We start from the raw sequence: 16,358 nt of genomic DNA on the forward strand, positions 1-16,358 counted from the left end.
ATTGAGTCTCTGATAACTTTATAGTGTAATGTTTTCGGTCTTCTGAGGCGTTTTTGTGACCGCGCTATTTCTAGTGATTACATCTGGTTCTTCTACAGTGTGAAATCAGATTGCTTGAAAGAAAGCTAAAACATAAACAAAAGTTTTTTATTCCGTTTTGTTGTTTTTTTGTTTGTTTTTGTTTTCTACAAACATGGTGAGCATGCTCTAAAATATCATATTTAAATTCCCCGAACACAATATACAAATTACACTGTCATACTGGCTAAAAGACAATGAAGTCACAATTACCCAGTTACGGCAATTCAAAGTTTTTATTGGAAATGATTGAGAATGTGAGGTGATTGTTTTTAGTGTAACCGTCCAACAAATGAGGGTATTTTAACTTCACGTATCTCTGATCAAATTTGAATTTAAAAATTCAAATTACATACAAATGTATTCATACAACGGACAGATTTAGATTTAGAGTTAATGTTTCTTCTGACTGGAAGTAATATTAATGTTTTATGGTGGCACAGCAAATATCCCGATTTGAGATTTTGAGCTGGAGATTAGATGATGGTAAGGACGGCTTTCTGTCTCAAAGGCTTGGAGCTCATCACTAGAATAAAAAATACCAGCTAAGACATGTAAAAAGCATGTTGTAAGAAAGGTTTGATTGCTGTATTAAAGTTTTAGAGATTTATGTCTCATTTTGTATCAGAAACAAACTTTCTGATTGATTGAAAATTATTTTACCTCTAAACCTGCCAAATGTACGAATCATTTCAGGCTTAACTTTTCATGTTCATGTTCATGCATTTGGCAGTCGTTTTTATCCAAAGCGACTTACAAATGAGGATCTAACGATAACAAAGCTGCCAAAAAGCTGCCTAACTATAGTTTCATACATGGATATGGGCTAGTAGACTTATGTTCAGCTAGAAACCTTGAAAACATCCTGCTCCCTAGTACTAAGAGTGAAATACTTTTAGTACTGGATATAAATAGAGCCAGTGAAATGCCATATTTGGACAATCTTGTATAATACAACACATTTCCCTAGTTGTCATTTTATAATAACTGACTGTTACATAAGTCTACTGACATCTCTGAGAGTGGATTTCTCCATTTGCTCATGATTGATGCTTTTATAATAAATGATTGTGTTATTTTTCCATCATCAAACTTGTTTTGCAACTGAAAGTTACTGTACATTTTGCTTGCATGTAAAACCACAGAATGTTGTGTAATTGGTGCAGAACTTTTGTATCTATCATTGACTGCATGTACTGTATAAATACATATATATTTATTCCGTCCATCATTTTATTACTCTGAAAAATAAAAAATCAGTGAACAAACATTACGTCTGTGAACTGTAGTGAATGGGCTAATGAAAAAGCATTGGTATGGTCCCTTTTCTGTGAAACCTTTAACATGGAAGGTCATGACAGCTTAAAAAGTTGTACAATTTATTAAAAGTTTACAGCTCTGGCCCCATTTATTGGCATTCCTGGTAATATTGTGTGAAAAGCTTTAAAATAAATGTATATTTCGTTGCAAGAGTGTAATATTGGATTCAAACATTTAGAAAATCCCACCTAAGTGAGAATTTATTCACTGGAGAGAAAAATCCCACCCAAACAGCTAATTGTTTTTGATAAAATGATACAATTGCCAGTACCACCTCCTGAACCATTTGTGCGTAACTTTTGCCATATTTTAGGTTCAATACCTTGTTGAAAGACCCATTGATGATCCATATTGAGTTTACTGGGAGAAGTTACCAGATTTTTTTGCTAATGTGTCCTGGTTTTCAAAGAATTCACAATACCCTTTACTCTAACAAGATTCTTTGACACAGAGCCACAGCATCATGGCTCCTCCACCATGCTGTACTGTCAGGGTGAGGTTTACGTCTACATAGTTTTCTTTTGTTTTACTTGAATCCCCTACTGTTTGTTGTCAAAAATTAAAATTTTAGTCTCTGCTCACAAAAGAAGAGAAAATGGTTTCAGTTCAAAGTCCCAGTACAGTTTAGTTAACTCCACAAAGTTGCATTTGTGATGGTAGGAGGCATGATTCCCAGTGGTCGGCATTTAGATAACAGAGATGCTTTTGTTGCATTTCTCTAACATTGAGCTCTGCTTGTGGTCTGTTGTTCAAATGAGTATAGTATGAACATAAAAATACTTCAGTTTTATTTCCTAGTTAGGTGTGCCAATAACTGTACAACAGGCAATTTGACTAAAAACTATTATTCCTCAGTCTTGGATATTTTTCCCACTCAATAAAAGCGCTGTCACTAGAAGTTAAATTTTTCTAAAAAAATATATATATATATTTTTTTTTATATTTTTCTGTTGCAATTAAAGATGACTTATTTTTAAAGACTTTTTCAAATATTTACCAGGGATGCCAACAAATTTGTCCATGTCTGTAGTTAACCAAGAAAAACACAGGTGCATCTAAAAATTTGAATGCTGTGAGAGAAATCTACATTTTTTGTCACTCATTTTAGAAATTGAAACTCATATGTTGTACTGTAATTGTACATGAAGCCAATTATTTCAAGCCTTAGTTTCTAATTTTGATGATTATGGCTTACAAGTCAAACTTGAAACCTAAAACTGAGCTGTAGTGGAAGAGCAGGTTGTTTTGATAGCTGCATTCAGGACATCTGCATTGCTGGGTCTGGTGAGTCTCATCTTCCTCTTGACAATACTCCCTAGATTTTCTATGGAGTTTAGGTCAAACCAAATTCCTGGCCAGTCAAGCTCAGGAAAACCATAGCCACTGAAGCAGCTTTTGGTACTTTCGTCAATGTGGGAATGTATGATGTCCAGTTGGGAAATAAAATCAGCATCTACACAAAGCTGGTCAGGAAAACGAAGCATGAAGTGCTCTAAGCTTTTCTGGTAGATGGTGGCGCTTACTGTGGACTTCAGAAAACAAAGTGGACCAACACCAGCAGATGACATGGCACCCAAACCATTACTAATGGGGGAAACCTTACGCTGAACTTCAAGCAACGTGAATTGTGTGCGTTTCCACTCTTCCTCCAGACTGTGGGACATTGATTTTGAAATAAAATGAAGAATTTACTTTCATCTGAAAAGAGGAAGTTGGACCGTTATTCAAAAGTCCATTTACTTTTCTCCTTAGTCCAGGTAAGACACGGTAACCCATGTGTAGGATTTGTCTGTGTGTAGTGGCTTCTGTCTCCAGCCTCAGTGCACTCCGTGGAAAATTACCCCAAATTCTTAAATTGATTTTGGTTGGCAATTTTCTCAAGGCTACTGTTATCCCTGTTGTTAATGCACCTTTTTCTATGACACCCAACTGCTGATGAATATGCTTGAATACAGAACTCTGTGAACAGCCAGCTTCTTTATCAATGACCTTTTGCAAAGGGTGTCAATGACTGTCGTCTGGACATCTGTCCAGTCAACAATCTTCCCCACGATTGTGTAGACAGCTGACCCAAAGTGAGAGACTGTCTAAAGACTCAAGAATCCTTTGCAGGTGTTTTGAGTTAATTAGATGATTATGCTGAGACACAATGAGTTTCCAATAATGAACTTTTTCACAGTATTTCATTTTGTGACACAGAATTTTGGGTTTTTATGTAAGCCATAATCATCAAAACTACAAGAAATGAAGACTTGAAGAATTCACTCTATGTGTGATGAATCTATACCACAGGTGTCAAACTCCAGTTCTGAAGGGTCGGTGTCCTGCAGTTTTTAGATGTGCCACAGGTACAAAACACTGGAATGAAATGGCTTAATTATCTCCTCCTTGTGTAGATCAGTTCTCCAGAGCCTTGCTAATGAAATAATTATTCTATTCAGGTGTGGTGCAGCAGAGGCACATCTAAAAGTTGCAGGACACCGGCCCTTGAGGACTGGAGCTCGACACCCCTGATCTATACAGTATGAGTTTCACTTTCTGGAATGAGTGACAGCAAGCACATAGTTTTTCATCATATTCAAATATTTTGGGATCTACCTGTGAAGTGAAAGGATAAAATGTGGGCAAATAACTTTAGAGTACTGGAAAAATGCATTACATTTGCTGAAATGATTTGATTTTTACTTTCTGAATGCATAACCTTCTAAATTAAACACTGACTATTTAATTATTGCACTATTATATTGAATGCAATTTCTCTTGTATTACATAAATGAGATGTTGCACAAATAATATACAGTAGATGGTGAATGATTTTCCTAGAAACACAGAAGCAATGACAGTAAAAACTGTGTGGCCATATGCTTGTGTGCATGTGTTATGTTTTTGTGTGTGATTGTGCGCGGGTGCGTGCGTGCGTGTGTGTGTGTGTGCACCCAGGCCACCCGTCCTGTCTGCAGTTCACAGTGAATATGACGGCTGCGGTGAGGACTTATCGCTGGCAGTGCATCGAGTGCAAGTCCTGCAGCCTGTGTGGCACCTCTGAGAATGACGTAGGATTCCTTCATTATGCTACATAAACACATGTGGCTGCACACACACACAAACACACACCCACACATAATACACAGTCATGCACACTGTACACTCAGTGTACAAGCACATCTGAATTAACTAGAGTCCCTTAAAAGTTAATTTATTTCAGTAGCCTATGTATAGATTCATTACACATAGAGTGATACATTTCAATCATTTATTCTGTTGTTGATAGTAATGATTTACACATAATGACAGTCTACAGTACATTAACCTTTCTAGCAAAGTTTTTTAGTACTGTTAAAATATTGCTGAAAAACAAATAAAAATTGACTAAATTTTACATTGAGGTACGGTAAACTAAATGCGTTCAATACGTGCTCCAATTAATGCATCAATACAGTGTGACAAACACCTTAGCTCTGCTGAGGTATAAATTAAGCCCAGGTTGTTTTGATAGCAGCCTTCAGTTAAAATATTTTGTTGGGTTTTGTGTCTCTCATCTTTGTTTTGTCTAAACTACATAGCTTTTATGTAGGTCAGGTCAGTTTGGTGTCTGATCCAGCACAGTTGCACTATGGCCATTAAAGCAGGCAACAGTACTTTGGTAGTCCTAAAAGAAGTTCAAAAAGCATCTTCAAAAAGCTTGTCAGCAGCAGGAACCATGAGGCGCTCCAAGATTTCCTGGTGGAGTCCTGCTCTGATATTGGACTTGATTAATCACAGTGGACCAAAAGCAGTTGATGACGTGGCTCACCTAAACATCACTGACTGTAGAAACTTCACACTGCACTTCATCAATCTGGATGCTGCAGCCCTCCACTCTTCATTCAGACTCTGGCATCTTGAATTCAAAATGAAAAGCAAAACATACTTTAATCTGATAAGGTGACTTTGGACCCCTGAGCACCAGTCCAGTTCTTATTTCCCCTGGTAAAATGCTTCTGAAGCCTTTGATTCAGAAGTGACTTAAAACAAGTAATGCTGCAGCTGCAGCTCGTCTCCTGGATGCATCATTGTGTCTTGAAGTTCTAACTTCAGCTTTGGTCCACATCTTGTAAATCTCCCTGAAACTCTTAAATGAGTTTTGCTTCACAATCCTCCCACTGCTGTGGTCCCAGTTGCTTGTGTACTTTTTAAAACCACATCATACTTTTTTTTCCCCTTAGCTTTCTGTTAACATGGAATATTGAAGGACACAGCACTCTTTGGACATCAAGATTTTTTTTTTTCATAGATTTCAAGACAGCAGTCTTTTCTATGACTTGGTAGAGTTTCTCATGACACTTCTTTATTAAAAATCCTGTTTCATTAGCATTATGTAATATTTGTATTTTATTAAAAGTTATATTTGGAGTCATAATCCTTAGTATAAACCACCCAAAAGTCACAACACATGTGCCACAACATTGTGCAACTAATTTAAACATTAGTTTTACCTTGGAATGGAAGGTAAAACTAATGCATTATATAAATCACTCACAGAATGTAATATTTTAACTTTTGTTTCTTACAATTTTGATGATTATGGCTTACAGATAGTGAAACTCAAAGTCTAGTGCCGTAGAAAATCTGAATATTACATATAAACAACACAAAATACAGTATATCTTTTAATAGAAAATATCAGGCTTCTGAAAAGTATCTTCAATTCTATTAACTCAATATTTGGTTGTGCATGAATTACTGCTTCAATGCGGTGAGGTATGGAGGTACGTATAGCTGGGCAATAAAATCTGTATCTACACAAAGCTGGTCAGGAATAAGAAGCATGAAGTGCTCTAAGCTTTTCTGGTTGATGGTGTGGACTTCAGACAATCCAGTAGACCAGAACCAGCAGATGACATGACTCACCAACCACCACTGACTTTGGAAACGTCACTCTGGACTTCAAGCAACATGGTTTCTGTGTCGCTTCACTCTTCCTTCAAACTCCTGATTTACAAATGAAAACCATATTTTAGTTTTCTCTGAAAAGTGGACTTTGGGCCGCTGAGAAAAATGCTTTTTTTTTTCTCCTTAATCCAGATAAAACGTTTACAATGTGTCTGGTTCAGGGGTCACTTTACACAAGAAATGCAAAACTGTAGCTCATGTTTAAGAGTTATCTGTGCATAATCGCTCTTATTGTGCTGACTCCAATCTCAGAGCAATCTTGCTAAAACGCCCCACAAAATCTTGAATGAATATTCCTTGACAATCTTCTCATTCATTCATCCCTCTCGCACATTGTTCTTCCACTCAACTTTCTGTGAACATACTAGGACACAGAAGTCTGAACAGTCAGCTACTTTAGCAATGACTTTTTTGTGGCTTACCCCCTTGTGGAGGGGATGCAGAATAATGGCTGTATTCTGCACATCTGTCAAGTCAGCGTTTTTCCCAGCCTACTGACCCAGAGTGAGAGACTGTTTAGAATTGATTTTTTTAAAGATGTACCTGTCTTTGTAAAATAAATGACTTTTCACAGTTTCATTAATTAATTACATATTAAAGACATTCAGGTAAACATTCTGTTTCTGCTTTCCATAGAACCAATTTTTAGGTGAATTTAAACATAACATTGTTTTAATGGCCTGTAAGAAAACAAATTTATCGGCTTGTAGCTGCTGATGTTAATAGTGCTTGATCCAGGTCAGATACAGTTTCCCAAGCATTAATTGTACATAAAAAGAAATAATTAAGACCTTAGTCTAAATGCAGATATTTTGCAGTGTGTTGCTGGAGTGCAGGATTTAAAAAACAAACTCAGGAAATTAGCCGTTTCTTAATATTTCAGTTTAACTCCCTCCTTGAAGCCCACACTGTTTCCAGTGCTTATTAAAATCAACCCAAATTTACAATTCCCAAATAACCCAACACACTTAAATCTGTGCTGTTGAGTCCTTCAGCTATCGTTTCAAAGTTGTTCATGTTACTAATGTTAACATCTGTTGTTCTGTTGTGTTGTAGGACCAGCTGTTGTTCTGTGACGATTGCGACAGAGGCTACCACATGTACTGTCTGAGTCCTCCCATGTCTGAACCACCAGAGGGTACGCACTAACAGTTGGTTCATTAAAACAGTCTTGTAGTCGAGTGTTGCTGCTTACGAGGAGTTCACAGGCCTGGTTTTGGTCACACTGCACCAACCAGAGCCATCGTCTGAGAACATTTTAGCCATCAGTGCAGAATAAACAGCTCATCTTTTTTTATTTTACTCTCAGGAGAGCAGCCATGTTTTGTCTTATACTTTCATACGAAGGGGAAAATATAACAGTGAGGAAGCGGCAACTCTCTACTGGAATGTCTTAATCTGAATCAGAAAGACAGGGAAAGAGAAAGACAGAGAGAAAAAGAGAGAGAGGCTTGGCACTGTGTCTATGATCCCATTAATGGTGCAGGAACATCTATTTAAATCAAACTGTCATTTTTCCACATAAGATGGCTGCCTCAGGATGTTTGATGGCGTTGTCATGGAAATGAGTCGTGGAAAGATAACCTGTTTCCATGGTAAAAGTGGCTGAAGATACACTAGCAGTGCCACTTGTGTTTAACGCTTGGTAACAGTGTCAAGCTCTGCCCACACACATGCGATGCCTTTTAATTTAGAAGAAAAGTTCTGAAAGCCTGCCTCTTGCTTGAGGTGAACACTCGAGGGTTCCGTCTCATGGATGGCGATCTTACATGGTGTATGCTTCAGCATCTGTGCTGTGTTCAGTGCTCTCAGCATCTTCAGGCAGGATTACCAACCACTTTGAAGTATTAAGGTTGAGGTAAAATTTAGCTTTGGCCTGCAAGGTCTTTAAGAAATGTCACACAGTCTCGAATCTCACTGCAAACCAAACTATTTGTGAAATCCCCTGCATCTACAAAATCACAGACGCAGCATGTGACGTCTCTTCGTCGAGCTTTAATTTACAGTGTTACTCAGCTCTCTGTGTGAAACAAGAGATTAATCCAGCAGGCTTTACGATCGCAGTGATTGAACGTCTGATCTGTGATGTCGCTGATCTGTGTGCCTTACAGGGAGCTGGAGCTGTCATCTGTGTTTGAGACAACTGAAGGAGAAGGCCTCGGCCTACATCACCCTGACTTAATCTGCAGAGCACGTCCTCATGGCCCCTCGCCCTCTCCCAAACCACCTCTCTGTCGCTCCTCCCGTGTTCTTCAGCATCTCCACCTCTCCCGTTTTACTGATCTACTCATCGGCACAGTTTTCACAATCTGTCCCTGTGACCTTTGGAGCAGGCAGATTACCCACAGTGCTATGTCTGCTCCCGAGCATCTCTCCAGTGGCGAGCCACGCTCCGTCCTCTTTTGCCCCCTGAAATTCCCTTTCGTGCTTGACCCAAACTCCAGCCTCCCTCTCCTCCGTCTCAGCAGAGGAATTCATCAGCCGGCAATAAGTTTGTCAGCAAGACACACACTTCAGCCTGCCAAGGGCACTTCTGAGGCATACTACTCCACAGGAACCCTCATAAGGGCCCTCGGATGTGCCCTAATGATCTTCAGCTGTGACTCTCTCAAGTAGTGAGTAAAAATTAATAAAACGGTGACATGTTTGAGAGAGGACGAAGCTGTGGAGAACCATGGAGCAGTGCATCTCAGTGTTTTTCCAACTGTGAAATGTACATTCAACCAAAATTTTATTTTCTTCTCTCTGTCCTCCTTTGTGTACGGCAGAGCTGCAGAGACGCTGAACTCTCCTCTGGTATTTGTCTGGGTGTCTTTTTCAACCAGGGAGTAAATTGTACAGAATTTAATCTGATTTGATTTTTGAACCACACTCTCATAAAAAGACTCGACTCAGTGGTAAATAAGAGGCATCCGGTCAGGAACTCAGACCACCTTTGACCTCACCCTTTCTTCTCTCTGTGCATGGGGTTCCCACAACTTAATGGTGCATTTTAGAAATTGACACTGAAGGTTTTTAGTGCATGGTTTTGGCTCCTGGATAAATGGAGAGAAGGATTTTTTCTCCTCCATTCAAATCAAACTGTGTATTTGAAAAAATAACAGTTTCGGCTTAGCATCTCTCGCAAGCCCTTACCTGACCTGCATATAACCTTTCCTCCCACGAAACCAAGACTGTGAAGCCAGTGCAAGACTGTAACACTTCTGGTGATTGGTGTGTTGTCTATGATCTCAGAATGTAGGACTGGTGTCTGGAAATATGCAGCTCTCATGCCGAGGCCTGAAAACACATTTTCTATGATTCCTTTTATTTATTTGTGTTCATTTGCATGTTATTATTTTTATTCTTTAAAAAGAACTTTTAATTGAAATGGAAAGGAAAGCACACTTAATTCGCAATAATGTGTTTGTGATACAAACTCTTTAGCCGCCCATTGTAACTTTGAAGTTCTGTTTGTGCCTGTGTCTTAGTGGATTTCTTTGAACGGTGCAGCCAGTGACTGTGGCCAGTCAATTACCAGTTAGATCTATGAAGAGGTCAAAGACCAAGTGATCTGAATGTAGAACGGAAGATTTAACAACGTAGGCAGACTGATTGAGATACAAGTCCCGCTGTAAGTTTGAAGTACAGAGTAAAGTTTAAAAGTGTTGAAGGGACAAGTTGAAAATTCACATTTCATTGTGCAACATTTCAGTGTTACACAAGTGGACATTGTCTGGCACACAATACACTGTATATAAAAACAAATTCCTGCTCACTTTCATATTTTTCCCTTTAAAGCTTCATAGCTGTAAAACAGCCCAATAGCTTATTCAAGACAAGCTATGTTCTGAAACTGCATACCCTGGGTAGAAATCTATCCCAGACATGAACCTTGGTAAGAAACTTTTGACATTACCCTGAGCTTTTGGTTTGGAGCGCAGTAAAGGGAAGATGTCAAACATTTTGAAATTGTTGGCTATTCACACCATTCCACTCATCACAGATTAAATTGCTAAATACTAAAATTTTCCGGCAAACTTTAATGACTTCCCTCATGTTTTGAGACAGATTTGGGACACTAAATCCTCCAGTCAAGGTATATTTCATATCATAACTGCATATTGTCAGCATGTAGCTGTGTTTACAGCCCTCTTTTGGGTGAGGTTGCACTAGCTTTTTTGTTTTTAAGCATCAGCTGTTGTTATATGTTTCTTCTGAATTTAGGGTGATTTTTAATTTGTTTTAAAGTGTGACTGCATCAAAAGTTTTACGACATGTGTAGATCCTTTTTATCTCTCGTCTTTAACAAATGCAGTGACTAAAGAAAATCTGCATTTGACAAAGATTGCACAGTTATATCTTTCCACACAGTTTGGCGTTTACTTAATTGTGACAAACTGATTTTTGATCCTTGTTGTTTTATTCATGTATTTATTTTTTTTATATCAGTTTTAGCAGACTGATTTTCTTTTTAAATAAGTTCGTTGTGTTTTCTCTGAGCTTCTGTCTGAGTGACAACTCCCACATGAAGAGTGTTTTTGTTGGGGTGACTTAGGGTTTGGACAAGGTGCATTCACTGAATGGGGGAAAAAAAAGTTTTTTGAGACTCCAAGAATCTGAGCACTGGTCAGGGCCTGTAAAGCTGGAAATGAACAGATTGTGGTCACCAGACAGTTAATGGAGTGAATTTATATAATCATTTTTTATTTATTATATTTTCTATATTTTTGTTTCCTAGCCAAACTCACCACGCATAGCGTTCACATTAGCGCCACACTCACTAACACACAACTTCATGCACCAACACACATATCACTTGGCAACTTGGGGTTAAGTGCCTTCCAGGAGGAAGCTGGAATCAAAAACGTTCAGATTGCAACTAACTACTCTTCCTACTGAGCCACAGTCACCCACACAATCATCATCATTTCGGTCTTATCATTTCAAGTAAAAGGGTGGAGATGTCATTGGTTAAAGGACATCAGGGTTGTCACAGTCAACTTAAAATCATCTACAACTTCTGACTTCCGGAAACGTTCACTGTTTTTTTGCTAATATGTTAGACTTAGACAGCTGTAAAACTATGAATTTAATGCTTTGTTATTCTGATTTCACTGTTTTTGTTCCATTCAGGATCTGCCTACCCCGGTGCAGGGAATAGTCCTGGCAACTTATTTGTCATAGTAACAGCACTTATTCAATTCAGTTCAATTCAATCCAGTAATAGACTATTGAGCTTAAAGGGTAATTAAACAACACTACAATGGCTGCAGTGCCCTTCTTCAAAAGATTATTTTTTTCTGTATAAAGCAGCAACACTGACAGTAGCCTGTAGAGGATGAGCGAGACTCGCAGCATCAGTGAGTCTAATTCACCTAAACAACTGAAACGTACATGACAAACAGTCTGGGGGACGTTAAGGGTTCATGGTAGTTAGATTCTGAAGTATGAAGGTTTAGGATAACATAATGGAAACAAACTTGTAGGTCTTTTACATCTTTATTTACCTATTAAAGAAGTGAATACTTCTATCTTTTTCTCATCATGTATAGCTTAGCCATATTTTCAAGATATATTCTTTAACTTAAACAAATCAGGAGCAGAACAAAACAGTTTTACATGACACATGGTTAACACTTGGTGCACCTACATTTTTGAATCTTTCAGTTACCATTAAGGTGACCTTTGCTAATTTTTGTACCATGATTTTTTAACTGTTTTAGCTGCACTGCTCTTTTGAGCCTGCAAATCTTGTCCTGCACCTCTTAGAAGACTCCATAGTGAGTTTTGAGGCATGTTTTGTATCACTATGTTGCTTTAAAATACTTTTTTCCCCCACTGTACTGGAAGAACAATTCTTGACCATCTGTTGGCTGTGGCTTTACGGCTTGTTTTTCAGAGCTGTTAAGTACCAGTTTAATGGTTAGGTCAAAACGGCCGGGCCTTTTTTGAACGACTGATCCATCTTTCCATGTAGATTAAGTGAAAGAAGTAGAAAGTTATTACAAGTAATTACGAATGCAATTTAAGCAAGCCCTTGATGTAAACATGCATATGAATTAACGCAGTATGGCTGTGGTGTTACGTAGCTGGTCATGGTCATCTGCTGGAATGTTGGCGAGAACAGATTCATATAGCTCTTCATTCACTGAAGGAGTAAATTAATGTTCAAAAATGTACCGAAGCAATTGGTGGCAAATGTTTGAAAGTTTATTACATCACTTTCAACTTTAAGATAGCTAAGAAGATATCAAAAGTTTTGACTTCTTCACTACAAATTGGTAGTGAAAAAATTCTAAAGCCAGTCAGAATTCTCCAAAGTGCAGTATTTATATGTATTTTACTACAGTTTCTAAGAAACATTTTTCAGTGAATCTACTCAGTTATTTAATAGGCCAAAGGTGTTATTCAAGATTATGTCAATTAGACAGATTCAGATTCCCTCACCTTTAATCTGTTGTCACATTTTCCTGTCTTACCACAAATCTTGGTATATTAGAATAAAGGGCCTAAATGTGAGAAAAATAAGGGAGTTTGTGAAAAATTTTATAATTTTCATAAATTGAAGTACAAGTTGCACTTCTGATGGACACCTGTTCTCAATAGTGGATGGAAATTCAAAAAGTGTGAAGTACACAGTTTCCACTGTGACATGACAGGGCACATTTTGCCATAATGTCACCATTTTATTATTTGTTTCTTATATTTAAGGATCAACTGACAAAATGAGAAACAAATCTCAATGTTTTATGAGTATCACCGAGTGGTCAGATAATTATTAGCCAAATCAGTCAGAGCATAGGTCAAGCTATGAGTTTCACTTTCAGTTTCAAGCCTTCAACATGCCATGGTGAGTGAATCTTCATCAGTACAGTTTGGATATCATACTTATTGCAAGTATGGAATGTCCTAAAAATCTGTGGCTTTCTGGCTTATGTGGTGATCAAATTATGCATGCTGCCAAAGGTGTAGTGAGACCAGGATGGTGTGTTATTTTTATAAGGCATTGTGCTATTAAAAGTAAATAACAGATCCAGAGCAGTTTGGCCTGGGTATAACAGTCACATACATTGCTATACATGTTAACATAAATTAACATGTTGTGTTCTATTTTGTTTTTGGTTTAGAAAGCCATATTTACTAGAACTTCATAAATAGGAAACCATGCAACTAGAGTATTAATTCCCTCTTCCTGACATTCTGATTTTTATAATGCCTTCTGAGCTCTTTAACATCTTGGACACTATGAAAAGCTGAAGCTCAACACTTCTTGGAATATAATAGCCAGCAAACTTGGCTACTTAAACATTTCTTCCCAATGTTAATATTGTACACACTGAGAATAAAATGACAATATATTTCTGATATGTTTCACAGACCTGAAATAGGCCAAAAATATGTTGGTATGCTAACCATGTTCATCATGACCTCAGTATGCTTAATAAGCTTTTTTAAAGCTTGCACTAAACAGCTCTCCTCTAATTTAAAGTACTATTGTTTTTTATCTATAAACAGTTTAACTGGATTTTTTAAAAGCCACTTTAATGGCCACTCTTGATGGGCAAAGTGCTGAGTGAGAAAGAGTCACTCAGCATTCCCAAATCATTTGCTGTAACAGAGCAGAACTACATTGATTTGTCTGATAGATTTAAGCTTGGAAACAATAGCTGTAAATATCAGAATATCTTCAGATCAGCAAATTACCATTTCACGCAATATTTTCCATGCTTATGTATAAATCCATACCATTCAAATTTGCTGGCTTTAGTTAAAGTTGATCTTGTTTAAATCATCCGCTTGTGCAAGTTTTACCCAAACTGTCGGACTGCAGGTGAAAAGTTATGCCACCACTTCAGTTCAGAGTAAAATCCAGTGGCTCAAGAATGACACAATAAGCCACTACCTAAGCTTTCATTCATTATCATTATGTTTAGAGCTTTTTTTTTTCTTTTGTCTTGTTGGATATTACACAGTGTGGACACATTTGGGCCTCAGGAGAGTTTTTGTGAGGTAGTGGGAACCCTAACCTTGTCTCAGAATTAGTGAAAAATGCATACTAAACCAAAATAGCTGTTTTTTTTTTGTTTTTTTTTTTTAAAGAAAAACAGATTTCTAAGATGAATCAGTTGCATGGCACGACATTATGCAATGCTGGTCATTTCATCCCATCACTATTTTATGGTTTTGCGTGTTTGGTTTCATATCTAGTAAAGGTTTAGTTTTGCAGAAAATGTTGATTCGTACCCATCCTGAAGGCATTTTGTTCCCACTGTGACAGCTGATTAAAAGTAACATTCTGTGAGCTAATAATATTTTACTGTAAAGAAATGTAAATGTAAGGTGTCAGAATTGTCTATCAGCAGAAAAATCTCTCATAGATATTCTGCCCTTATTAGGACTGATAATCTGTCATAATTAGTTAATTTGCCTAAATGGAGATGGAAACGGGGTGCAATAAACAAGTTGAAACAGTGATATATTGAATTATAGTATAATTGATATCTCAGCATTTGTAGGATCATTTAACTCCATAATTCGTAATAAAAGCATATCCAGGAGAAAAGATTGCTACACAATGGGCATAAAATGGAAGAAAGTTGGGATGAAATGGCAGCATGTATTCATAAAAAAGAATGATGAATTGTAAAAAGGGCAAACTGACCTAGCTCTCAGAAAGCTGCACCGGGGTTACATTCACCTCAGTGTACTTACAGAATTCACACCTTGCACTTGAATAGCACTCTTTCACATTGTTAAAACAGGATGAACATTTTCACAAACATGCTGTCCAATAACCTATTCTTTTGTTATCATTAACCAGTCAGAGCTAACATTTAGACTTGAAGTGTGCTTGAGTGAAAATGTTTCTTGATAAGCCTTAGCTGGAAAATGTTTGTCTTTTGAGTGGTGAGTAAAGACAATGTCAGGGGGGAGTAAACAGCCTTTTTACCGGGAGATTTCTTGGCACTGGGATAAGCGTGGTGGAGTCAAACTCATTTTGATTGTACTCTCTAGGGAGGGTGTGGAAGCCATGTTGGACTGTGATTGTCTGATAAAATGTGAGCCTTCACTTTGTACAAAATGGACAAACCAATGTGAAGGAGATGCGAGGGGTGGGGACAACAGAACCCTCACCCGGATCCACGGGGCCCATGGTTCGGCCTGGTCTTTGGCTGCTGGACGACGAGACTTTGGGCCACTCTCTGACTTTCTTGTAAATTGTTGTTCTTCTGTGATCTTGCTTGCACTTTTTTGTTTCCTTTCTCAAAACCCTGAAACTAATTGTAAGTATGTAAGTGTGTGGGTGCGATTGCACTTTTTATTTTTATTCTTGCCATTTTTAAAAAAAATGTGATTGTATGTTGTTATCAACACTAGATGCAGAGCAATTTTTAATTTGTATTTTCTACCTGGGAAGGAAGATGAAATCTTCTTGGACATTTTTTTAACCCCCCTTCACCCTTCCAGCTCCCGGTCTCTTTCTCTGTCTGGTACCTGGGAATGCTTTGAAGTGTGGACTGTGACTGCATTGCTGCCATCATTGCTGTCAGTCATTCTCTGTGAATTCATTTGGCTTTCTCAATTTACCCAGTTTTTTCTCTTCCCTTGACTCTTTTTTTCCATTAAAAATTGCAATTGAAAATGAGCCTCAACCGTTGCTGTGTAATTGTGTGTTTATGGTTATGTTATGCTTTGCATACTCTTTTTCTAATTGTTTAACTATTTGTTTTCTTCATTATTTTGTATCCCTATTGTTTACTCTTGTGTACCCAGAAGTCAGATTTTCAGTCAGTTCTTCTCTCATATGGATAAGATATTTCAAGTCAATTTTTCCAATTCAAAGTCAAATCTCTGATGATAAACCTTTTCTCGTGCTTGGCCTCTAGTCGACTGTTACTAAATGTTATAAATTCAAAATTAGCACAGTTTGTCCTTATGCCAAATTAATACCTACATTTTTATCAAATGTCATTTAGTACTTTGCAGTTTAACAACAATTATGTTTTAGTCTTTCAACATTTTAATCAATATCCAAAAATTGTAGC

The 16,358-nt window shown here is 37.6% G+C and overlaps 1 protein-coding gene across 1 annotated transcript in view; it reads left to right on the top strand.

Moving 5' to 3' along the window:
• The window catches only part of dpf1 (double PHD fingers 1), a 64,182-nt gene extending 48,224 nt beyond the window's left edge, over positions 1-15,958 (top strand). The window contains exons 10-12 of the mRNA XM_032545518.1: positions 4,339-4,451; positions 7,387-7,468; positions 8,442-15,958. Of these exons, the coding sequence (XP_032401409.1) occupies positions 4,339-4,451; positions 7,387-7,468; positions 8,442-8,512 (266 nt within the window). The 3' untranslated portion in view covers positions 8,513-15,958. The remainder of the gene's footprint in view (positions 1-4,338; positions 4,452-7,386; positions 7,469-8,441) is intronic.
• Positions 15,959-16,358: the final 400 nt, after the last annotated feature.

Source organism: Xiphophorus hellerii, chromosome 18 (assembly GCF_003331165.1).
Source record: "Xiphophorus hellerii strain 12219 chromosome 18, Xiphophorus_hellerii-4.1, whole genome shotgun sequence".
In the NCBI taxonomy this organism is placed as follows: domain Eukaryota; kingdom Metazoa; phylum Chordata; class Actinopteri; order Cyprinodontiformes; family Poeciliidae; genus Xiphophorus; species Xiphophorus hellerii.